The following is a 25,409-nucleotide window of genomic DNA, read 5'->3' as shown; positions in this document are numbered from 1 at the left end:
CCTGAGTGAACAGTGTGTAAAAAGTGCGTAGTTAGCAAACGGGCACGCAAGCCATATAAATTATAATTACTTCTGGTGGTAAGAAAATTCCTTGCAACAAAAGAAGTCTGCGAATGTAATTATTCCAGTTTATTATGCTTCGAAATGCACATATATTTTCAAATATAACACGATATTATAACTCAATAAAGCATGCTGCTGTTAATACATACCGTGACCATTCGCCATTTAACTACAGGGTGCTCTTCACAGAGTTGGCTCACGATTCTCGCATCTATATGAATATGTTTATAATGCAAACATTTCATCTGTTCCACACTAATATTTAATGTTATATTTGAACTATTGATTAATTATTTATTTATTAAGCCAATGAGTATAATCGATTCTTATTAGCTAAGTTGACATATTTTAAAGTTAATATGTATTACAAAAGGAAGTACTATAATTTATTATACATACCTATAAATTAGGCAACCATCTTGTTAAATTGTATTATGAAGAATCTTAGTTTATTGCTCTAAAACCAGTAACTACTAAGGGCTAATACGTCAAGGGCTCTTATAATAGGGATAACATAACTAGATTATCTTCTTTTTCGAAGAATTAACAAACGAGACTACCCATACATTTCTCTCCCGAAATCTGAGATTATAAAATAATCTTAAGTTGTAAAGATACTTTTTTCCGTGCAACCCTGTGTTTTATGTGTCATCGATAATTATTATTACGAATGTAAAGAGAAACGTCACAATAAAACCTAAATAAAATGGACGCCGGTAAGGAAAAGAGATTTGTAGGCATTATTTCAAAATAAATTGTTGTTTATTATTTTAATATTTCAAATTGTTATTATGCATTCATATTACATAAAACAAATGTAAAATTTAATATCGAATTTCGCATATTAAAAATACGAAATAAATAAATAATTGGCACGTACACTTCTGTTAGGTGCCAAGCTTATGCCCCTATTTGTGCCGAGCGTCTTAATGTTGTTCCACAAATGGAGGGACCTTTTTTTTTTTTAAACCGACTCCGAAGGGCAGATACTTTTTACGAGCAACTCTTGGCTTTCTGCTCACTTTGTTTAATTCTTACTCCTCGTTTTGTTCGTTTATTTTCTGTACTGACGTCACGTCCCTTGGGAAGCACAATCGTGTATTCCATCATTTTTGAAACTTGATAGATTGAAAGGATAAATACAAGAAAGAAGAGTGGCAAGCAAAATAATGCAAGTGCACGTAATATGAATAGACTGCAAATATATAAGCACTTTTTTCTTTACCGGGGGTATTTAAATCGAATCATTAACAATTTAATTTTCAACGAGGTCTGGTTAGCTGATCATTGTGAATATTTTATAAAATAATTCTGAAAAGCCATTGTGAATACCCTCAAACTCCACATCAGCTGAATTTTGTTTACTATTATTGTATTTATGCAGTTACTTTTTACATGCGCCGTCCCTGTTTTTGATTTATTTTCTTCTAATAATTTAAAATTAATAGAAGATAAAACAGGAAATCGGTCACCACATTTCTAGAGCGTCGATTAAAAGAATTATTGTTGTCACTGGCCGATCTGAAATTTTAAAAATAAATTAGCTCTAAAAATTAAGAATAACAAAAAAATATTTACTTGCAAAACGAAAACAAAAAAAAAACTTTTTTTCTGTGGCAGTCATTGAGAAATCACTTTTACAGCTATTTACGGGTTACGTTATGATTAAGAGTTTCCTTACCGGAACAACTTTTGGAAAAATATAGGGTTATTCAATAGGTGCGCTTCAACTTTTTTCCGATAGGGAGGGCGAACGACGCAATATTTTTTATTTTTCGCTTGTCATTTGTAAACTTCATTAGTATACATTTCATCATGGAACGCTACACACTTGAGCAACGATTGCAAATCGTTCAAATTTTTTATGAAAATAATCGTTCTGTTGCTGCTACTTTAAGAGCATTACGGCCATTTTACGGTCCATTTAACAAGCCGTCCCGTTTTGGGGTTATGTGAAGTCATTGGTCTACAGTAACAAGCCGGCGACGATTTGTGAGCTCAGACCCAATATTGAACGCGAAATTGCTGGAATTGGAAAATTGGGTTCAACGGTTGGACTTCGTAAGACGTGCACGCGGTGGTCATGCAAAAGAAATCGAATTTCATACTTAAATGTATATGTTCAAACTCGATAATAAAAAAATTAGTTAAAAAAGTCAAACCGTTTGTGTTTTATTCAAAAGAGTTCAAAAGTTGAAGCGCTCTTACTGAAAACCCCTATATTATTACACAAATAGTATTTATGTGTATGTATGTGCAAGTGTTTAACAAAAAATGGCAATGGCAAACCTGCGAGTGTATTTCTGCCATGAAAAAGCTCCTCATAAAATATCTGCCGTTCGGAGTCGGCTTGAAACTGTAGGTCCCTCCATTCAAGACGCACACCACAAATAGGAGGAGGAGCTCGGCCAAACACCCAAAAAGGATGTACGCGCCAATTATATATATATATATTTCTTGACATCTCTGATATCAGACTTACGGTACTACTTAAAGATATAAGTATTAAGTAGAATTTTTATGCATTTGAAAAAAAAACCCCCGTTACGGAAGGCGGCCGTTATTAGAGCCCGCTTTGGCTTATTTTTAATATCAACTAACATACCTGGGGCTACGTTCAGCATATGTACTAAATTTCGTTTAAATATTTCAAAGCTTTTTCATAAATTTATAAACGTAGTTATGTAACCTATCGCAATTAAAATCATTTTTCGATACAGTTACGAGTTGTTCTATATTTAAGGGGTTATATACAGTTAGAATTAAAAAAAAACGATATTTTTTAATTTTTTGTTTCTAAATGTACATATATTTAAGAATACACCCAGAAAATTTAATATCGTTCGTATTTTCGAAGTTATACGCAAATTTGAGAAGACGTTTCAGAGCGCTGAAAGTACAAGGCAAACTTTAAATGCGTTTTTCTCAAAATAGTGTTTTCAAAGTCGGTGACCAACATTACTCGAAAACAGATAAACCCATTAGTCTCAAATTTTAACACGAGCTTCTTAAATATACTTTTAGTAATTAATCGAAGATTTTTTTCTCACCGATAAATATTTTTTTATAAACAATTTAAGGCCGAAATTTTAATCAAAAATCGATTTTTTTTTGAGAAACCGCCATTTTGTCAAAAACAAATGTATTTTACTTATTCCTTCGATTAAAATAACCCTTTAACTCCGGAGGGAGCGTAGGGCCAATAATACTCTGTTTCAAGGATCGGATCATCGGATAAAGAAGTTATGAGAGTACGCTTCTGACAGGGTTTCGGCTGTGCAAAACTTTAAAGTGATTTTCTGTACCTTGTTATGTTTGAAACCCGTGTACGCAATAACTCAAAATCTATTGAGCCAATCGGTTTTTTTATTTTTATTATTTTTTTGACTAAATGTTAACATTACAACAAAAAATGAGCCTATTTTTTGAGCGAGCGAGTGTTTTGGCTTCTAAGTGCTGTGAAAAATTTTAAAGTTCTCCCTGGCATTTGAATTTTTTTGTTTTTTAGTTGCGAGTTATGAAATTACAATTTACTTACATTACAAATTTCTTTTTTTATCAAAACTGTGCTTTAGTACTACTTGGGGAGTGCCGTACCACTCTGGCACTTCACTCTACCACTTCAACCATTTCACCTACCTTACAATACAAATTTCTTTCGAGGCGCCTTCAAAGATTCACTGTCGCTCGCTCAGTTTTCAGTATTTTGCAATGAAAGTTTAGGAAGATATTGTTGCGTTATTATATGAAACCAAAAAAAAATCTGCTGTAGCCAAGTGGGCTAAAAAAAATTTCGAACATTCGTTATATGGAGGAAAATATCCAACACCGGCAGCCGAAAAAATTATCAAAAATCATCGTAGTGTTTGAGCCACTTGAAACTTATACTTTCAAATTACATTTATACTTACAAATTCAATTAACTACAAAACTGCACCAGAAATTCTGATTAAGAAGTTTTTACAAAAATAATTTAAAGTAAAAAAAAATGTAAATAAATAAATTGTCAAAACTTGTCAATTTTTATATTATATTATATTATCTGTAGCGGCAGCCGTATCCGAATGGGTTGGTGCGTGACTACCATACAGGAGTACGTGGGTGTGGGTTCGAATCTCCGTGCATGAACAACAAATAATTAATATTTCAATAAAAATAATAGAAGATATTTCTAATAGCGATCGCCCCTCGGCAGGCATTGGCAAACCTCCGAGTGTATTTCTGCCATGAAAAACACCTCATAAAAATATTTGCCGTTCGGAGTCGGCTCAAAACTGTAGGTGCCTCCAATTGTGGAACAACATCAAGACGCACACTAGGACGCAAATAGGAGGAGGAGCTCGGCCAAACACCTAACAGAAGTATACATACCAATTGATTTTTATCAAGAAAAATTCTCAGAAACATGAATTTTTTCGCCGAGTGAACCTCACCCCCAAACAAGGACGATAATAAAAAAAGAAATTGAAACAGAATTTGCAACAGTTGTTCATTAACAACACACCGTAAAGGAAATAGATTATAAAAAACGAGCGGAATTTATATTTTTTTATAAAACTGCTTCTAATTAAAAAACGTGTAATTGTGAATGTTTGGGGAATTTTTCTAATTTCAGTATAAAGTTTGAACTTGGGTTAAAATGGGGTTTGCTAGACAATGAGCTCTCTCTTATTTACAAAAAAAATTATATAATGAACATTAAAATATCGTATAAGAGAAATAGTCAAAAGTGAGCAAAGTGTTGAGGTGCTATCGCCTGTTGCAGGCTGTATCTATTATACATACTATATATAGTATAATTTCCGTTAGGCTGTCACATACAACGGTTAAGTAAACAAAGTTGTTAAATCTACATTGACCGCCTTTGCAATATAACCCAGTAGATACTACATAAAATCACGATGAAAAGCAACGAACTATCGCTAAATTTTCAAAGGCATAGTGATAATGGTTAGCAAATTTCCCTAACACAAAACCCTTACCCTTATCTTATCAAAAACATAAATACCAAAGCTCCAGTATCAAGGAACTCAACATTATCCAAAATGTGCCTTCCTACTAACAGCTCATTCATTACCCATTTCTCGCCAATTTCAGGCAGTCAAATCGATTGCGAATGCAAGAAAAATTATCAATTGTACTTTTTTGAGCGGAATAACAAAAGAAGAGCGCAAATAAATAAATAAATAAGTTGATCGAATTGAAAGCGCGTTGGAGAAAAACACCGGTGAACATTACTCACACACATTTTTTCGAAACCGTGAGTAACTTCATTTCTACGAAAGAGTTCACAATTCTTTCAAAGACTAATAGTTTATGACATCGGATTTAATTACTTAATTGGATTGTGTGCGAATTGTTTAGTTGTCTGAAATAGATCTGTGCAGCGGTTCCAGTATAAAATCATACTCGGTCTAAGATGTTGAAAATAAAGTGCAAAGTGCTTAGTTAAATTAATTAAGTAAACACATAGCTGCATATACACATGTACGAAATTCATACGTACATAAATGTGTATGCGTGTGTATAATAACTTTGGTTGCCGAACCAGCAAAGCGAGTTTCATGGAGCCATAAATTAATTACCTACAGGTGATCGCACAAATTTATGTAGGCAAATTTAGAGAAGTGCACAAATTTTTGTTAAAAAATAATAAGCGTATTTCAAAACACATACATATGTATATATGTGCGTGTAATCATGTATGACGCTATTGCACTCGACGCCTTGGCCAATAAATTACATATTTTATGTGAACTTTTTGCCGCAACGCTGTGAAGAAATACTATCTGAAAGACTGATAAGAATACCTCCGCGAACAGTTTGTGATGTCATGATATGAAAGAATTTTTAATGTGAATTCAATATATAAAGCTAAAATTATTATTAAATTTTTTTTCTTTAACTATCTACATATATTTTTACACGTACATATTTTAGGGTAATGTAATCATGTTCATTTCGCTAATACGTGTGCTCGTAGTAGTAGTCTGTGTAGAAGAATGTTGGAGCTTCAATAGTATTTTATCGCAACCCGCCATCAATGGAACAAACGATACGCTTTCAAAGTTCATGTAAGTTGAAAATAATTTCTCAATAAGTAATTCCCTCATGCACAATTAGCACATTCAATTTTTGACTCAAATATGTGGCTAATGTACGTGTGTGCGTATGTATGGTATATGTTTGTGTGCGCATATAGATTCATATATATATGCATGCATATGTAAATAAATACAATAAGTTACTTGTCACGTTCAAATACAATTTATGTACATATATAACTAAGTTTATTTAAATTTTTTTTACGCTAGAAATTCTATTGAGTCTGCGGCAGCAGATGAAGCTTCTAACTATCGCACATCTACAGAAGCATCTCTACAAAGTGCAAATGGTGCTGCAGTGCCGGTGGATTGTTCACAACGCAGCAAGAAAGCGGAGCAACCGGTACCTAATAAAAATTCGAGGCTGAAGAAATGTTGTCCTCATGGCGAGGGGTTGAGCATTTTTCATGACAATCAAACCGAAGAGTTTTGTGATTCGACTAATTTTCATTTCGAACCGAGTATTATAAGTGCAGTGCTGTATGATAATTGCATTGAGGATGATGAGGCTGTGGTGCGTTTGGAATACGAAATTGGGAATCCTTGCAATTCGTAAGTACATATCGCTCCTTTGCTGGAAGAACGCGATAACTCAAAAAATCAACAACCTAAAAAAACGCTTCATAGTTTTTATGCCTCCCTAAGTACTATAAAGTCCACATTTTAATCTAATGGAAGAAGTTTTTTTGGGTTATGATCTTCTCCAGCAAACTAGTGGTATACATATGTCTTATAAGTCTTAGAACGACGACGTTGTCTTGAAATGCATAACATATAATGACAAAAAGCTATAACCTCAGGGATGATAGATTTCCAGGTTTAATTTCCGGCTATGGTGAAAAACGAAATACAGCGAGTAACTTCGGCTGTCACGTCACCGGGGCAGCAGAGTTCTACCCGCTTATTTCACACACTCGTTCAATCAGTTGTTGTTCAGACGGCAACGAAGTAACATTAGCGAGAACTGTGTCGATTCTCTTCGTATAAACAAACCGTTGTCGTGAACCCGGTTACGTCAGCCTATCAGCTGACTCTTTCAAATTCGCTGAGAGTCGATTAACGGTTTGATATTGGGCATACCTTCTGCAGGGTAAAACGATTTTTAGTGGCTCTTTAATAGATCAGTATTTGGCTCTGAGCGAATTTGACAGAATCAGCAGATGGGCTGACGAAACAGGAGATATTTTTACAAAAAAACTGAGATTGTGTTGGTGATATACCTAAAAAATCAACTAAAGATACTTCGTTGCCGTCTGAACAACAACTGATTAGACGAGTGTGTGAGTACAAGTGAAATGATCGTGCAGAATTCGGCTGCCGAATCTCACTTGTGACGTGGCTGCCGAAGTTTCTCTCACCATTTCCTTTTTCAAGACTAAGCCTTTTCTTTTTTTTAAAGACCAAGCTTTTTAAATCTACCTTGCACCTTCTGAATTTTTTTTACCATGGTATAACGTTACTTCGTTCCTCTAACAAAACTATGCTAGGAAATTTCACCACACAAAAAGACAAATATGATAATACGAGTACTAATTAGAATCAACAGTTTTTTTGTATTTCGAAGTTTACTACCGCATGTTTGCTTCAACAACTTGTAGTGCCTCCTCGTCCCCCTACTTAGGATCAGTTTATTAGTGCTAGTTTAGTTGGGGTGAATTTTTAAACTAAGTTAATTCCTGGGAGTGGTTAAACTTAGTTTGGCTAGAGTTACACAGAGTTAAACTTGAACTTCAAGCTCTGAAAAACTGGTCCTTAAAATCACCCAGTTTATTTTTCCATGCAATAAATGCCTTCTTCTTTATTGGCGCAGTAACCTTCTAAGGACCGGTTTGCGGAGCTAGTTCAAAGTTAACCTTTCCAACAAAGCCCGGACATTTCTTTTCCTCTTCAGGAACAGAAACCACCACTTCGATTGGAGAATTCGCTTTGAAGTTTGGAGCATTTTATTTGGAGCATTCGTTTAACGTTAGTTAGCCAGTGGAGCCGCTGGATCACTAGTCATTGCCCTATAACCATGTCGCTATGAAGCTTATGCAGTTCGTAGTTCGATCATCTGCGATGTTCAACGATGCTAACGCGCTAAGACTCATAAATCTCTTACGCAAATCCTTCTACTAAACACTAAACCACTGAAGCCACCGAGTCCGTCGGATGTTGAAACGCATCGTACAAGCTTGAGCACCACAAATTAAGGCAATCAAGACAATAATTTTTTGAAGTGCGGTTTTGCTCACCACAAGAAAACTTGACTGCTCTGAAGCAGCCGACGTACATAAGAAGTTTTTGATGCGAATAAGATTGCAGCACGATTTTTTAAATAAAAGTGACTGAACAGAGTAAAAATACTCTAAACCTTCATATTCTGCAGCCTTTACTGTTGGGAAATATTTTTTATTTGAAATAAATCAAAGATACGCTTTCAAGTTGTCTTCGTCTGCTCGGTTCTGCACTGCTTGCTTCAGTTGCTTTTACAGTTTGTGGTTTTCCAAAATGCAATGGGACTTGTTTTAAGCAGCATAGGTTATCCCTTTTTTTGATAATAGTGAAGGTTGTATCTTGATGTATACATTGCACCTGATTTCAACTAAACATAATTTAAAAGTTATTGTTGTTACAGCATAAAAAACTCTCAACTCAACATTTTAACTTTTTTTGGGAATGCTGCTACTGGTGTGACAACCCTTGGTCGGATATAAATCCGTGTCATTCCAGTAGCGTGAACCCCTCTGTCATGGAAACCTTTGCAAGTTAATGAAAGCAGACAGATTTCTTGTGCAACCTGTAAAAAATTGGAAAAATAGATATTTCCAAAACCTATGCTAAGAGAAACCTCGGGTGTGCCCAAAATCGGTCAGCTGCATACTTGTTTATAGACAAGTTAGATTATACAGAGTGCTCTTAAAAAGAGTGACCACTCTGCCTTTGTGTGGCTTTAACAGAAGAATAAATATGTATGTATATAATAAATGGGGAAATATGCAAAGGGTTCAACCATTTTCAATTTGTTTTTATTATTATTTGTTTTGCAGGTCTCTAATTTACAACAACGAGGATGATACATTTTTCGTTTTACAAGATGGTTCTTTGCTCATTATGGACAAGTATGGCAATGACAGTTATACGGTGGAAAAGTACTATTGCCTCGACATGGACAATGTGTCAGGCATCACCTACGCGATCACCTGCATCACAGCCATTGAAGAACATTTGAAACGTGGGCAAATTATTGCCATTGCTACTTTGATGCTCGTGTCTATTCCGTGTTTATTAACTGTCAGTTATCTACATATAAGACTGAGAGAATTGCGAACTGTACATGGATTGTGTCTAAGTCTGCTGTCATTGTGTTTAGCTATAGGCTATTTCCTGCATTCGTTGGTGCACATATTCAAGAACGATTCAATGAGAGTTGGTTATGTAATACAATTTTTCATGTTAGCTTACTTTATATGGTTTTTCTGTCTCTGTTGGAATGTGTTGGTAAACATTTGGTAAGCTAGAAAAGTTTTAGCAAATTCGATGAATTCATAAAATATTTTTATTATTTAGGTATCGAATCCCCAGGAACAAGAGGCGAAGTAAAGTGCAAATGTGGTGCGTTTTTAGTATAAACCTTTCGATCTGTTGTGGCATTGCGGGATCATTGGTGGCAATGACAGTTCATAAGGGATTGCCTGGTATGCCGTCCTACTTTGTGCAAGGTTTGACAGCATGTAAGTTATTTTTAAATAGAATTTTTGTTTCCGCAGCAGCTTACTTTTGTGTTTGCTGCCACTAGTGTGTTTAAGCGCAAACATCAGCCAAAACATTGTCAAATCCCATGCAAATAGCATATCCCAAACACATTTCAAACTCTTCTTTCTCACGGTGTTTGTGTTGGGTTTACATGCATTTTAATATGAAATAATGGCAATAGTGAAAAATTTCCACATTGTTGGGGAGCATGACAATTTGATTGGCTGCCGGCATCTAAAATTTAGATATACTAGTACATGGTGAAAAGATTTTTAACAGACCGTTATTCGGTTCTGATTAAAACAGCTGATGGGCTGACGTCACTTGGGATGTGCTTTCAAAACTGAGATTATGTTGGTGATATACGAGAAAAATCAACCAATAACACTTCGTTGCTATCTGAACAACGACTGATTGGACAAGTGCGGAATACATTGTTTAAATTTCGGATGGCCATAAGATCGTGGTAGTGATATACGAAAAAAATCAACACAGTCCCCGCTCACGTTGCTTCATTGCCATCTGAGCAACGACGATTGTGTGAATATATGTGAAATTATTGTGCAAGTTGTGTAGTTAAAGAGCAAACCTTGTAAATCTATCATCCTTGATAGGCATGGTGAAAATATTTTTAGAGATGTGCTACCTAGCAGACCGTTATTCGGCTCTGAGCGAATTTGACAAATATAAGCTAAAGCTAAATTTTGTGAAACACAAAACGAATGACGTAGAATCCAAAGCTCCCCTTAAAATTTTGTTTCACCATACCTAACGAGCAATCCTGGTATCTATCATCCTTGCTTGGTACGAGTATATACTCAAACAAAGATATACGTAAACAAATTAATTACACCTTAACCCAATTTCTATCAAATCCGCCGTGAAAACAGTTGACAATTCTTTCAAGCCCAAAACCAGCAAACCCAAGACTTGACTTTGGTGGAAACGGATTATAAGATAAAAAGTATTCAAAATAAATTTAATTTAATTATATTATTGTATATTAAATTAAATTCAGTTAAGTTAAATTAAATTAGATTAAATTAAATAAATTAGAGAAATTTAAATGTAATGAAATGACTTCAAACTAAAAATTTAATAAAAAATGAACAGAAACGTTATAATAATATTAGGCAAAATAATTAAAAATAAAAATTAAATAAAGAAATTTAATATAAAAAATTAAATAGAAATAAATGAAATTAAGTAATATAAAATGAGACAAAATAAATTTAAATACAAAGTTAATTGAAATTACATAAAGTTACACTAAACTAAATTCATTTAAATGAAAAGGGTCCTAAAAACGGTTCCGAATTCTGCTTTACATTATTTTTTGTAACAACAAAATAATATGGAGTTAATATTCTGAGTATAAAAATTCTATAAACAAATTTATTTTGGGTCATAATTCTGTATTGTTAAAGTACTGTAAGGAAAAAGTTCTGCTATGTTTTCACTGTCTATTTATTAAAAACTGAAAAAGAAGTAAAAACAATTAGAAAATCAACAATAATTATCGATGTTAGAATATATACATATACTAGCAACCCGCCCAGCTTCGCACGGGTATAAAATACCATATATACCCTATGTCACTCACTGAAAAAATGATTAAAATCGATCCAGTAGTTTTGGCTTATTCATTATTGCCCGTGGTCCGCACGCGTTAAATTTGGAGTAAAACAATTCCCCTTTCTTTATAGCATGAAGATTTCCTGCTATCTTTGGGATATCTAAATTCATACCCTACATTTTTGCATATTAACTTTTTGCATTTTTACATACATATGTATTTATTTTATTTTTACAACAATTACTATATTACAGAATGTCTTTATATACAACGTTCATAGCCTTCTTGTCATTAGACAATACAAACATGTTTTCTCTAGAGGTTACTCTTGAAAGAGCGACATACAGTTGGCCATGTGAAAAACAGTCAACACTCAAATCTAAGCCTGCAACGTTGAAGGTTTGACCCTGAGATTTATTAATGGTCATTGCAAAAGATGTCTTTACCGGAAATTGTAAGCGTTTAAATTGGAATGGTAGATCCGATGGTATCAGAGGGATTCGGGGAATCAATACATCTTCTCCGGTACCATATCCTGTGAGTATTGTGCACTCTATTATGAAAGTTTTCAGTGATTTTACCAGCAAACGCGTGCCATTGCAAAGTTTAGGTGGACTTAGGTTTCTTAATAAAATAACAGGACAACCTATTTTCAGCTCCATTTTGCGAGGAGGGAGTCCAGACGGTTCCAAAGAATTTAGAAATTCTGTAGGAAATTGAACAGCTTCTTCCAAATCGAGAACAGTATCGACCGAGTAGTATATTTTCGTCGGCGCATCAATCTTTGAAATAATCAAGTTATTTACTTTATCTACTTGTTCGTTAGTTGGTGACAGAATAGCTCTTTCTTTAAACCAAGATATTGTCTTATATTGTAACTTATGTTATCAATGTCTGGATAGACATTGTTGACTAACTGTTGGATGTTGTCTATCAAAACACAAAGGTTTTCTAGGTTAATCCTTCCCTCACTTTGTGTTAATTCTCCATTGCCAACTTTTAGCAGCATCTCTGGAAATAGCCTGTTCTCACGTGAAGATGACGAAATCCTCATATTAGTTTTAAGCTCTAATTTATTGACATACGACTAAAGGTGGCATCTTTTTAGCGAAGCATTTATTTCGTCAGCACGTGTTCCTCGAATCACAACTGGTAGGATTTGACGGAAATCTCCTGAGAACAGAATTGTACATCCACCCATAGGTGCATTTTTGTTGCGCAAATCGCGCATTGTCCTATCCAGTGCTTCCACAGACGTCTTGTTTGACATGGTAGCTTCGTCCCAGACTATTAATGAGCAGTCACGCATCAATTTTCCTGTATTGCTCTGTCTAGAAACACTACAGACGCTGTTATCATCATCGGTAGCGATTTTCAGCGGGTGCTTCATTGTAAAGTGTGTGGTTCGGCCTCTTTCCAAAAGACTCTTTCCAAAAGAGTAGCGGCAATGCCGGATGACGCAACAGCTAACGCAATTTTTCCGGTAGATCTCAATTACTAATTACTGTTGTAATATGTATCTTGAAAAATATTGTTTTTAATTATATGCTGTAAAGAGCCATATACATAGATCTATATTAAAACAACAATGTATTTAAGGTATTTAATTGGATAAGGATTAATGTTGTACCCATTTGTTGAAATCGCTTCGAAAATAAGCTATTAGTTGTCGTAAAAAGTAAATGACAAAAAATGTTATTGTATAGAATTGATAGCAAACTAAACGCGCTCCGAATCAGTAAAAACTATTCAAAAACTGTATTTTAATTATGTGCGATTTACTAATATAGAACCTGAAAATAGCGTTTTATTTCGCTGTAAAATTGTATGTACATATAATTACATGGAATTCAGTACATACATAGATACATATGTACATATGTCCGAAATGAAATAATGCGAGCGATTCGTAAATACATACATACATACGTCACCATACGATGTAATTCAACATTAATGAGGTGTGGTGAGATTATCGCTTAACGCCTGTTGCTTCATTCGGTTGACAGCGAACACACACACAAACAGCTTTTTTTGAAAAAAGAGCTGCTTTTGTTTAAACAATTTTGGTTAAATAACAAATAAATCAATTTTTTTTTTGATGCAGAACGAAAGTAAATATTTCAAAGTTAAACTTCAAGAAAGTTTCATTTTAATTGGTTGATTCGTTTATGATTTATGGCCGTGAAAACAAAAAACTTATGTTTTTTTGCCACATTTTGACCGATTGCCACGCCCCCTTTATATATTTCTTCACATTATCACTACATATTATAAAACAAAGTCGCTTTTTCTGTCCCTATGTCCCCGTATACGCTTAAATCTTTAAAACTACGCAACGGATTTTGATGCGGTTTTTTTTAAAGATAGATTGATTGAAGAGGAAGGTTTATATCTATATAATGTGAAGAAATATATAAAGGGGGCGTGGCAATCGGTCAAAATGTGGCAAAAAAACATAATTTTTTTGTTTTCACGGCCATAAATCATAAACGAATCAACCAATTAAAATGAAACTTTCTTAGAGTTTAACTTTGAAATATTTACTTTCGTTCTGCATCAAAAAAAATAATTGATTTATTTGTTATTTAACCAAAATTGTTTAAACAAAAGCAGCTCTTTTTCCAAAAAAAGCTGTTTGTGTGTGTGTTCGCTGTCAACCGAATGAAGCAACAGGCGTTAAGCGATAATCTCACCACACCTCATTAATGTTGAATTACATCGTATGGTGACGTATGTATGTATGTATTTACGAATCGCTCGCATTATTTCATTTCGGACATATGTACATATGTATCTATGTATGTACTGAATTCCATGTAATTATATGTACATACAATTTTACAGCGAAATAAAACGCTATTTTCAGGTTCTACAGTGACTCACAGCTTATTTCGTGTGAGACAATATTTTTACTTCTCATTGAAAAATAAACAACAAAAATGCAATATTACAAAAAAATTTTTTTTGCATTTTATTCTTTATTCACTTCTTCGTGTAACGGGACAAAAACAATACTTGAAAAATGTTTCAAAATAAGAAAAAATATAACAAAAACAAAAATTCATACAAAGTCAAAGTCACAGCTTATTTCGTGTATATACTAAACTTAAAAACAATTCTTATCTAAAAATTACAAAAAGTCTAATTAATATTTTGTTGGGTAGCCTTTTTGTTTTATCACACTTCTTAAACGAGAATTCATCGAAGAAACCAATTTTTTTGTGTAATCCGGGGAAATCTTATACCATTCAGTTTTTAGGGCCTCTTTTAGGTCGTTTACGTTGGATATGTTATAAAGTCTGATTTTTGTTTCAAGCAGGTGCCATAAATTTTCAATTACATTTATATCCGGGGATTGGGGTGGCGTTTGGAGCACATGCGGACAACTCCAAATCAACCATGCTTACACTACACCCGACTTGTGCTTTGGGTCGTTGTCTTGATAGAAGCTGAAATTCTCTCTTATGCCCAATTTTTCCGCACTCTGAAGTAAATTTGCTTTCAAAATATTTAGGTATTGAATTTTGTCCATATTCCCTTCAATGAAGTGCAAGCTTCCAACTCCTGCTGCCGATATGCACCCCCAAACCATCACATGACCACCGCCGTGCTTTACAGTACCACGTAAATTTTGAGTTTGGAGCTCCTAATTTGGTTTCCTCCACACGCAAACCTTTCCGTCAGACCCAAATAGGTTATATTTACTCTCATCAGAGAAAATAACCGTATCCCAGAATAAGTCTGGCTTTCCAAGGTACTCCGTTGCGAACTGTATTCTAACCTTTTTATTTTTTGCGCTTATAAAAGGCTTATTTCGAGCCGTTCGACCGTGAAAATCGTTGTTCCGAAGAATTCTGCGGATGGTTTCAGGGTTGCTCTTTTTTCCAAGGTACTTTTCTGCTTCCGCAGCTAAATGGGGTGCACTTATTTTTGGATCCTGCTTAATTTTTCTTAGAATCCACCTTTCATCAGCTTCATTAAATATCTTATTAGGAGCATTTCTGCCCTTATCTGCAATGCGATTCTCCCGTACGAAGCGCTGTATAATATATTGGACTGTTGAAGGGCTCAGCTCAACAATTTCAGCGATTTTCTTTTGGGTTTTGCCCTCCTTATAGTGTTTAATCACCATTCCACGCCTTTCAATTGATGCGCGTCGACCCATCCTGATAGCCACCAAAATAATAACTGAAATAATTTCTAATAGCATATTAAGCAAGTAAAAAACAAATCAAAAGTCAATTGAAGTTTTGTATTACTCGTAAATAACGGTTAATTGAAACACACGAAATAAGCTGTGATGACGATTTTGCAAGAGCTTTTGTTGTTGCGATATATTTTCTTCTTTGATAATATTTTTGAATTTTGTTTCTGTCCCGTTACACGAAGAAGTGACTAAAGAATAAAATGCAAAAAATTTTTTTTGTAATATTGCATTTTTGTTGTTTATTTTTCAATGAGAAGTAAAAATATTGTCTCACACGAAATAAGCTGTGAGCCACTGTATATTAGTAAATCGCACATAATTAAAATACAGTTTTTGAATAGTTTTTACTGATTCGGAGCGCGTTTAGTTTGCTATCAATTCCATACAATAACATTTTTTGTCATTTACTTTTTACGACAACTAATAGCTTATTTTCGAAGCGATTTCAACAAATGGGTACAACATTAATCCTTATCCAATTAAATACCTTAAATACATTGTTGTTTTAATATAGATCTATGTATATGGCTCTTTACAGCATATAATTAAAAATAATATTTTTCAAGATATTACATCAGTAATTAGTAATTGAGGTCTACCGGAAAAATTGCGTTAGCTGTTGCGTCATCCGGCATTGCCGCTACTCTTTTGGAAAGAGTCTTTTGGAAAGAGGCCGAACCACACACTCTACAATGAAGCACCCGCTGAAAATCGCTACCGATGATGATAACAGCGTCTGTAGTGTTTCTAGACAGAGCAATACAGGAAAATTGATGCGTGACTGCTCATTAATAGTCTGGGACGAAGCTACCATGTCAAACAAGACGTCTGTGGAAGCACTGGATAGGACAATGCGCGATTTGCGCAACAAAAATGCACCTATGGGTGGATGTACAATTCTGTTCTCAGGAGATTTCCGTCAAATCCTACCAGTTGTGATTCGAGGAACACGTGCTGACGAAATAAATGCTTCGCTAAAAAGATGCCACCTTTAGTCGTATGTCAATAAATTAGAGCTTAAAACTAATATGAGGATTTCGTCATCTTCACGTGAGAACAGGCTATTTCCAGAGATGCTGCTAAAAGTTGGCAATGGAGAATTAACACAAAGTGAGGGAAGGATTAACCTAGAAAACCTTTGTGTTTTGATAGACAACATCCAACAGTTAGTCAACAATGTCTATCCAGACATTGATAACATAAGTTACAATATAAGACAATATCTTGGTTTAAAGAAAGAGCTATTCTGTCACCAACTAACGAACAAGTAGATAAAGTAAATAACTTGATTATTTCAAAGATTGATGCGCCGACGAAAATATACTACTCGGTCGATACTGTTCTCGATTTGGAAGAAGCTGTTCAATTTCCTACAGAATTTCTAAATTCTTTGGAACCGTCTGGACTCCCTCCTCGCAAAATGGAGCTGAAAATAGGTTGTCCTGTTATTTTATTAAGAAACCTAAGTCCACCTAAACTTTGCAATGGCACGCGTTTGCTGGTAAAATCACTGAAAACTTTCATAATAGAGTGCACAATACTCACAGGATATGGTACCGGAGAAGATGTATTGATTCCCCGAATCCCTCTGATACCATCGGATCTACCATTCCAATTTAAACGCTTACAATTTCCGGTAAAGACATCTTTTGCAATGACCATTAATAAATCTCAGGGTCAAACCTTCAACGTTGCAGGCTTAGATTTGAGTGTTGACTGTTTTTCACATGGCCAACTGTATGTCGCTCTTTCAAGAGTAACCTCTAGAGAAAACATGTTTGTATTGTCTAATGACAAGAAGGCTATGAACGTTGTATATAAAGACATTCTGTAATATAGTAATTGTTGTAAAAATAAAATAAATACATATGTATGTAAAAATGCAAAAAGTTAATATGCAAAAATGTAGGGTATGAATTTAGATATCCCAAAGATAGCAGGAAATCTTCATGCTATAAAGAAAGGGGAATTGTTTTACTCCAAATTTAACGCGTGCGGGCCACGGGCAATAATGAATAAGCCAAAACTACTGGATCGATTTTAATCATTTTTTCAGTGAGTGACATAGGGTATATATGGTATTTTATACCCGTGCGAAGCTGGGCGGGTTGCTAGTATAGATATAAACCTTCCTCTTCAATCAATCTATCTTTAAAAAAAAACCGCATCAAAATCCGTTGCGTAGTTTTAAAGATTTAAGCGTATAAGGGGACATAGGGACAGAAAAAGCGACTTTGTTTTATAATATGTAGTGATTTACACTCGTCTGAAAAAATTACCCTTTTCCAAAACCGCATATTTTTCTTTAAATATTGCCTGGCGAATATAACACGCTTTCTTCTATTGACTGAGCTTACATACGGTTTTCTAACCGCAGTTCTGCTTCTAAATCCCAATTTTTTTACATAATTGCGCACTGTTTGAGGTGTAACTTTGATAGAAAAGTATTTTTCTAGTTCTGCAGCTAGTGAAACTCCACTGACGGTGGGGTCTTTTCTCATAAGGCGTTTCAAATAAGTCTTGTGCCTCTGCCCAAGCTTTGCCCTGTTCACATTTTGTCAATCCTTCCACTGTCTCTAAAAATTTTGACTAAGTTTTGTATTGTAGACACACTTTTCTGCAGTGTTCTCGCAATTTCGCGTAAAGACTTTCCGTTTTTGTTCATATTTATTATTAATCTCCTAGTTTCGTTTGACTTTGGCGACATTGCAAGCTAACTCCGCGAACTTGAACAAATGGCTACTAAAACGCAACTGCCCAAGGTTAAACATTGAATCGTTTAGAAAATAAAGGTAAATACCAACAAATTGTTTACAAATTCAACGCATACTAAGTGTACTAATACGAATTTTGCCTGCAGTAGAAATAGCTACACTGCTACTAAAGCTATTTTTTTCAATTCTATGCAAATGTTTCGGAGTTTTTGTTATTATTCTATTTTTTTATGAATTTTACAATACCGCACTACGATTGAAATCAATTGCTTTAAAGTAAATTTGAAAATATACGTGGTATTTTTATTTGTAAGAGGGTGTACTAATACGAACTTTGCATACTGTATGTGCGATTTACTAATATAGAACGTGAAAATAGCGTTTTATTTCGCTGTAAAATTGTATGTGCATATAATTACATGGAATTCAGTACATACATAGATACATATGTACATATGTCCGAAATGAAATAATGCGAGCGATTCGTAAATACATACATACATACGTCACCATACGATGTAATTCAACATTAATGAGGTGTGGTGAGATTATCGCTTAACGCCTGTTGCTTCATTCGGTTGACAGCGAACACACACACAAACAGCTTTTTTTGGGAAAAGAGCTGCTTTTGTTTAAACAATTTTGGTTAAATAACAAATAAATCAATTATTTTTTTTGATGCAGAACGAAAGTAAATACTTCAAAGTTAAACTCTAAGAAAGTTTCATTTTAATTGGTTGATTCGTTTATGATTTATGGCCGTGAAAACAAAAAAATTATGTTTTTTTGCCACATTTTGACCGATTGCCACGCCCCCTTTATGTATTTCCTCACATTATATAGATATAAACCTTCCTCTTCAATCAATCTATCTTTAAAAAAAACCGCATCAAAATCCGTTGCGTAGTTTTAAAGATTTAAGCGTATACGGGGACATAGGGACAGAAAAAGCGACTTTGTTTTATAATATGTAGTGATGTATATTCAAGATGAAAGTAGTAGCATACCTAATGGGCCTGATAAACTACAAAAATTAACTTCGATTGCTTGTACAATTTCGTAGACCTGTTACTAGGTTAAGTAGGTTTTTTTAGAATTGTGGTGAATGCATAAATTTAATTTGAACCATTTCTGAAATTAGCTCTAGTTATTGTAATAATATTGTCTTAATATGTTTATGTATTAAAAAGTGTGCGTTCTTCCCTTTATTCGTACGGTTCTCAGAATTTTTAATAGAGAATTTTGCAAAGCAGAAATATAAAATTGATCATTTCACAACAAAGAATTTTACAATACAGTAATTTTAGCAGCCCGAATTTGGAGTAGAGAATTTTTAACAGCATATAACACCATAAAAATTTCGTACCCCATCCAAATAAAAATTAAACAGTATAGTAAAAATTAAAATAATGTAAATAGTACACACCACAAAAGGAAATGCATTAGGAAACGAAATTTTAAGTAAAAATAAAAATAATATATGTAAGCTCAAGTCCTAATCACTTCTTTTCAGCCATACGCGAATCTCAACGATATTTCATACCACCCGTATCATCGCTACTCTTCTTGTCTTTCATTGTAATGATAATATCATTTTTCGCTTTCCAAAGGATTAAAAAGCACAAGACAAATGCAGCGGCAAAAGATAGTAAAAATGGGACTCTTTACACAAATGTAACTACAGAAATTGATGAGATGAAGTATGAGGAAGTAAAGAAAGAGTAAGTTTTACAAGAGCCACAGAAAACACACCTCAGTTAGTCAGAAAGTATTGAGTTTTTCAATATTTGTGTATTTTACTTTTTCTTTTAAGCGCAAAATGTATCAGCTTCTTGGGCGTAATACTTATCGTGTCTTGGCTTTTGGAAATCGTCACATTCTACTCACCTGGTCCGGAAGCCTACCTTATGGTCATGGAAATGGTCAATGGATTACAAGGAGTGTTCATATTATTGATCTTTGTCGTGGTGCGGCGCAGACGCACCATTATTTTGAGATGGTGGTACGATAGGGGATCTCATAATGTTGAAGACGTTGAACTTACAGCCATAAATAAATAAGTAAATTAATTTCGAATTTGTGCATTTAAATGCTTGCTAAAATTATATGCATATAAATAGTTTAGACAAACACACAATCACATATTTGTAAACATCTCAAAGATCATAACCATTTTAAACGTTAAATTTTAACAAACAAATCGTACAATAAGTATTTCAAAGTCACTAAAGATAGTATCTAAATATTTATATACCATTTGTTACTAACTTAAGGTTGAATATAACTATTTAAAAAATGTATGTACGATAACACAATATTAAAAAATCCTAATAACCGTCGGCCCTCGGCAAGCAATGACTGGCCTCCGAATGCATTTCTGCCACCATTTGTGGGGCACAAATTAGTCAAACACCGAACAAACGGGTACGTACAAACAAGTATTTTAAACTGTATAAATAACTCCATGTACCAAAAAATTACCTCGTTATTATCCGAATAATTTATTTTAAATAAAATCACACCATGATATATGATACGTATGTATTATTTCACTTTCTTAACATGTTCACTACATTGGTAGTTGCTCTATTATACTCATCTGGCCACAGCCGCTTACTTACGGTTAATTCGCGATTGAGCATTTAAGAACTTTGATAAGAAAAACACACAAAAACAAGGTGCTCAAACGTGTGAGCTGAGTTGCGGTAAACAATAAAAAAGTCTACTAAAACTTAAAATTAATAATACTGAATGTATCTAATTTATTACTGATTTAAAACTTTTCGAAAATAACTTCTAAAATTACCAAAAGGACCGAATCAAAGCGGAAGCTGGTTTTATTGAGTATTGCATGAATGTCACTCCACTTGTTCTGAGGCAATTGTTCATTGCCGGCCAAGTGGCATTTTGGCTGATAAATATCTGCCATTTTAATGGAGATGTATAGTGTGTATACCTTCAATGGTATAAAATAAGATATTTTTGAAATTTTTTATGCTGCTTTTGTTGATTTTGGATGCAGAAGCAGTAGAACAGCTGAATTGTTTTCTTCGCCTTGTACATTAAGAAAAAAAATGTATTGACGAAACATTAAAATCTTATGATAAAAGAGAGCATGCAATTGTGATTTTCGCGAAATTCTGTAAGAAATTTAATTTCAAACAACTTTTTAAAATTAAAAAGAAAATGAGAAGCACACAATTTATTTGAAAAATGCGAGGGCGGAAAAGAACGTTGTATATGGCCCAGATATTTTGCACATAACACCTAATGACACCCAGCAATTTAAACAATAACATTGCTAACTACATATTTGGATATTTATAAATTTATTATGAACATTTTGAAGACGATAAATAAACGATTTATTTTTCCTATTTTAGCACCGAAGGCCCAAGCAGCTAGTGTGCCCTTTTTTTTTTGTTTTTAAGTTAGTGTAATATTTTGCATTATTCTAATAAATAATAATAATAATAATAATAATAATAATTTTGCCTTCACAAATAATGGTTTATTCGTTTAATACTTTGTCTAATGTAGAAAATGTTGTTGTTGAACTAATGCTACCTCCTTTAGTGAACTCTCGTTGAGTAGAATTTCATTCGTTCCTGAGCCTTCTCTATCAATTTAGGTTCTCTGTACCCAGTTGGAAGACTGTTGATGATTTATGATTTTTGTAAGTGGCATTGAACATTAATTATATTTGACATTTGTGAGCTGGACAGCAGAGAACGTAAATTCTTCTTCACAACAGAGAGCGTAAATCCTTCTGTATTCTTTACTTTGTGTATTACAGTGGGGAGTACCCTGTGTCTTTAACGTTCGAAAATTCAACTTGATACACCCTGTGCTTGGCACATGATTTGAATTTAATGAAAGTTTGTGTTATTTATTAATTCGACATGGCTGAACAGCACAAGTAAGTTTGTTTTTAGTAAATATAAATGAAAATAGTGAAAACAATGGCGATTGAGCACGAAACAAATTTAGTTTACATTGCCAAAAATCATTTCAGCGACTGCCATTGCGATAGTAACAAAATATGCTCAGAAACTTTGGTGATTTGTTTTCTGCGCTCCGAGTCCTATCCTAAATGAATATACATTTAATAACATGAATAAAATGCATAAACAGGAAAACTAGGTAATTGAAAATATTTTACTTTCTTGCAATTTCAGGTTGATATACCCTGTGAAACATTTTCGCGATTTTGTCGAAAACGACATTCGTTTAGATGGTCGCACATTCGATAAATATCGTCCAATCGGTGTGAATATTGATTCATTCCAACATTCATTGGGTTCAAGTGCAACAAAAATTGGAAATTCAAATATTTTATGTGGCATACGAGCAGAGTTGTCCAAGCCGCGACCTGCCACGCCACTTTCCGGCTACATTGTACCTAATGTGGATATGTCATTCACATCGTTTTCGAAGGCTACAGCAACGGGTAACAATCAAAATGTTGCCGAAATATTGGAATGCTTTATATATAGAATTCTGAATGAGTCGCACTGTTTGAAATTAGAAGATTTGTGCATACATCCGGGAAAGCTGGTCTGGTGTCTTTATATAGATTTAATTGGCTTGGAAGTAGATGGTGGCGTATTTGATGCTTCAATTCTAGCTTGTGCCTCAGCGCTTAGCACTCTAAAATTGCCCAAAGTTATATATGATGAAAAAAGTGGTAAAATAGAGATAGGCGATGAAATGAAGGAGCTGCATTTGGATATTTTTCCCGTGGTCAGCACCTACAGTATCTTTGACAAGTAAGTATATTTTGAAGGATTTGATAATGACACATATATCGATCATATGATCTTACAGTGTTGCGCTCGTTGACCCCACTCATCGGGAAGAGAGTTTATCAAGCGCAGTATTCAATTTGGGGGTGCATGAAGACACAGTTGGATTGTTCCATAAAAGTGGGGGAGTACCCATTTCGGTAAAAGAAATACAACATTCCGTAAAAAATGCTGTAAAACGAGAACAAGAGATCACAAGCCTGTTAAAAAGTTTAAAAAGTAATAAAGAATAAACAATTTGTAGTATCTTAGATTCGTTGTTTAATTGCTACTGACAAGTTCAGGTTTATTTAACATTTAATAACTTCTATTTTTAATTCAAAGTAAATTGCCAATTTATATGTATCTCTACATGCGATGGAACATTTATGAGTGTCTTCAAATCGAAGCCGTGAGAATTTTTTTCTATTTACTTTATATTTATTTTAAATGTTTAAGAAGTATTTGTACATAAAGCATATGTAATTAACCATTCCAGATAGATACATAGGCCAACAATATAAGCATATATATATGAATATCTATACATTAAGCAAATTTCTTTCAAGTTGCAGTATATGCTCAACAACTATTCTAGATCATCAATCAAAACTGCAGAGTGGGCACTATCAAGCCCAGTAGGAATATCGGCGCCTCCGATCGAGTTTGCTGTAACTATTTTTGGTGTGTCGCTCATTTCAGCATTTGCACGATTGCCAAATTCTTGCATTTTAAGAATCAGCATGGCAAATACTTGTGCAGGTAGGGAAGTCTGCAACACTTGCAAGAGACGGGCCGGTTGTCCGCACACTACGATGGCATTTGCAAGATGCTCCACACCGGTTTCGAATTCGCCCCGTGCAATTAAAGTTTCTCCCAATTGAATTTCCTGAAGGAAATACCTGTAAGCAAAATTTTTATCATAAACATAGTATTTTCCATCGCAATATAAGAAATTCTATGATATAAACCAATGACGCATTGCTAGCAATCATTCCACACCCTGTGCCTAGTTCTATTACGAACTCATGTTTAGAACTATTGCTAGGCATTGGAAAAAGCACGTTGAAAATTACATAAGTATAAATAAGGCTTAATAAATACCTCTCAATTGCTTCGTGGTCATTAAGATTTGGAATTCCACTACGGCCAGTATTTCCACTTTTGCGATTTCGACGTCGACCTGAAATATTTTTTTCTCTACATTACACAAACTTCACGTTGTTTTACTGTTACCATTACTTACGCTCTCTGACTTTCTTTTTGTACTCTGGGTCGGCGCGTCGTTTGTTGTCAAAATAAATGCAGTATCCAATAAAAAGTGTGCCCGCAACTCCGGCAGCTATGCCTATCGCCGTTTTATTTATTGCATTCATATTAAATGACTTAACAACTTAAATATAATTGAAAATATCTTTGTCAAATAAGAATGCAAAAAATCTTGACTTATTCCAACTTGCTCCGACACAGAACGGGCAGAGGGAACGATATTAGAAAAAACACAGAGGATGCCAAATTCTTAATTTTGTTTCATAAATAAGTGTGCAAATATTTCAGAGAACAATATTTTTGAATAGGGTGTTTCCTCTTATCTCTGCAGGCCAAAGTTGATGATTTGGTACTTATAGTATATCAGACAATGGCTGCATTAATTAGACATTCCATGCATACGGAATATATCTTTCTTTACTTTCTTGTTAGAACATTCTGGATATCATATTACCAAATATTACACCGCATTCTCTTAAATTCTTCTTATATTCCCATGACAGCCGGTTATACGTTACCGGAATTATTTACGCTACACTCAACTAGTCCTGTCAAGTGCACCATACCTTAACCTTTGTCTATACTTGCAGCTCTATGCAGCAAGACTACGCAACAACTTCTCTTAGGGCTGGCATTGAGTTCAACCCTGGACTCAAAGAATATTACTGCTGAGTTTGCCAAAAACGGCTCCACCCAAGCTCAACGTCGGTTAGATGTATCGCATTCTCTTCATTTTGGGGAATGAGATTATTCTGACCCAACAATGATAGAAACAAGATTGCGCCCATCAGAGAGTGCGTGACGTCACATTGGCCGAGTTGAGAAATGTTGCCAGCCATTTGCTCTATAAATTTAGTGCGTTTTTATACCCAAAATGTGAAAATTTTTATGTTGGTGTTTGTTTCTTATTTTTAATTTAAAGCTACCGAAATTATAAATTAAAAAACAAAAACT

The 25,409-nt window shown here is 34.3% G+C and overlaps 3 protein-coding genes and 1 long non-coding RNA gene across 6 annotated transcripts; 2 read left to right on the top strand and 2 right to left on the bottom strand.

Moving 5' to 3' along the window:
- Nucleotides 1-21: 21 nt before the first annotated feature.
- Nucleotides 22-20,378, bottom strand: LOC128860969 (uncharacterized). Its single transcript, XR_008454323.1, has 3 exons — nucleotides 20,290-20,378; nucleotides 213-342; nucleotides 22-107 (listed from the first exon to the last, which is right to left on the bottom strand). It is a non-coding gene; the product is annotated as an uncharacterized LOC128860969 (long non-coding RNA).
- LOC128860967 (probable G-protein coupled receptor Mth-like 14) lies at nucleotides 5,121-20,936 on the top strand. Of its 3 annotated transcripts, none has more exons than XM_054098790.1 (7): nucleotides 5,121-5,323; nucleotides 6,004-6,137; nucleotides 6,378-6,719; nucleotides 9,197-9,658; nucleotides 9,717-9,880; nucleotides 19,916-20,123; nucleotides 20,216-20,936. In XM_054098790.1, the coding sequence occupies exons 2-7, from the start codon at nucleotides 6,016-6,018 to the stop codon at nucleotides 20,460-20,462; spliced, it is 1,545 nt and encodes a 514-aa protein (XP_053954765.1). In that variant the 5' UTR covers nucleotides 5,121-5,323; nucleotides 6,004-6,015; the 3' UTR covers nucleotides 20,463-20,936. The 3 variants fall into 3 exon arrangements, with proteins under 3 accessions (XP_053954765.1, XP_053954764.1, XP_053954766.1); XM_054098789.1 differs by lacking the exon at nucleotides 5,121-5,323 and adding an exon at nucleotides 5,345-5,654; XM_054098791.1 differs by lacking the exon at nucleotides 5,121-5,323 and adding an exon at nucleotides 5,736-5,918.
- Nucleotides 20,937-22,215: 1,279 nt separating this feature from the next.
- On the top strand, nucleotides 22,216-23,458 carry LOC128862444 (exosome complex component RRP43-like). The gene is made up of 3 exons (XM_054101063.1): nucleotides 22,216-22,321; nucleotides 22,581-23,171; nucleotides 23,230-23,458. The coding sequence occupies exons 1-3, from the start codon at nucleotides 22,305-22,307 to the stop codon at nucleotides 23,438-23,440; spliced, it is 819 nt and encodes a 272-aa protein (XP_053957038.1). The 5' UTR covers nucleotides 22,216-22,304; the 3' UTR covers nucleotides 23,441-23,458.
- A 2-nt stretch (nucleotides 23,459-23,460) lies between these two features.
- LOC128862445 (mitochondrial import receptor subunit TOM20 homolog) lies at nucleotides 23,461-24,673 on the bottom strand. The gene is made up of 3 exons (XM_054101064.1): nucleotides 24,433-24,673; nucleotides 24,291-24,369; nucleotides 23,461-24,088 (listed from the first exon to the last, which is right to left on the bottom strand). Exons 1-3 carry the CDS (start codon nucleotides 24,560-24,562, stop codon nucleotides 23,776-23,778), a joined length of 522 nt encoding a protein of 173 aa, XP_053957039.1. The 5' UTR covers nucleotides 24,563-24,673; the 3' UTR covers nucleotides 23,461-23,775.
- Nucleotides 24,674-25,409: the final 736 nt, after the last annotated feature.

This window comes from Anastrepha ludens, chromosome 4 (assembly GCF_028408465.1).
Source record: "Anastrepha ludens isolate Willacy chromosome 4, idAnaLude1.1, whole genome shotgun sequence".
Lineage (NCBI taxonomy): Eukaryota > Metazoa > Arthropoda > Insecta > Diptera > Tephritidae > Anastrepha > Anastrepha ludens.
The sequence above is the reverse complement of the archived record's forward strand: the minus strand, read 5'-3'. Positions and strand labels throughout refer to the sequence as shown.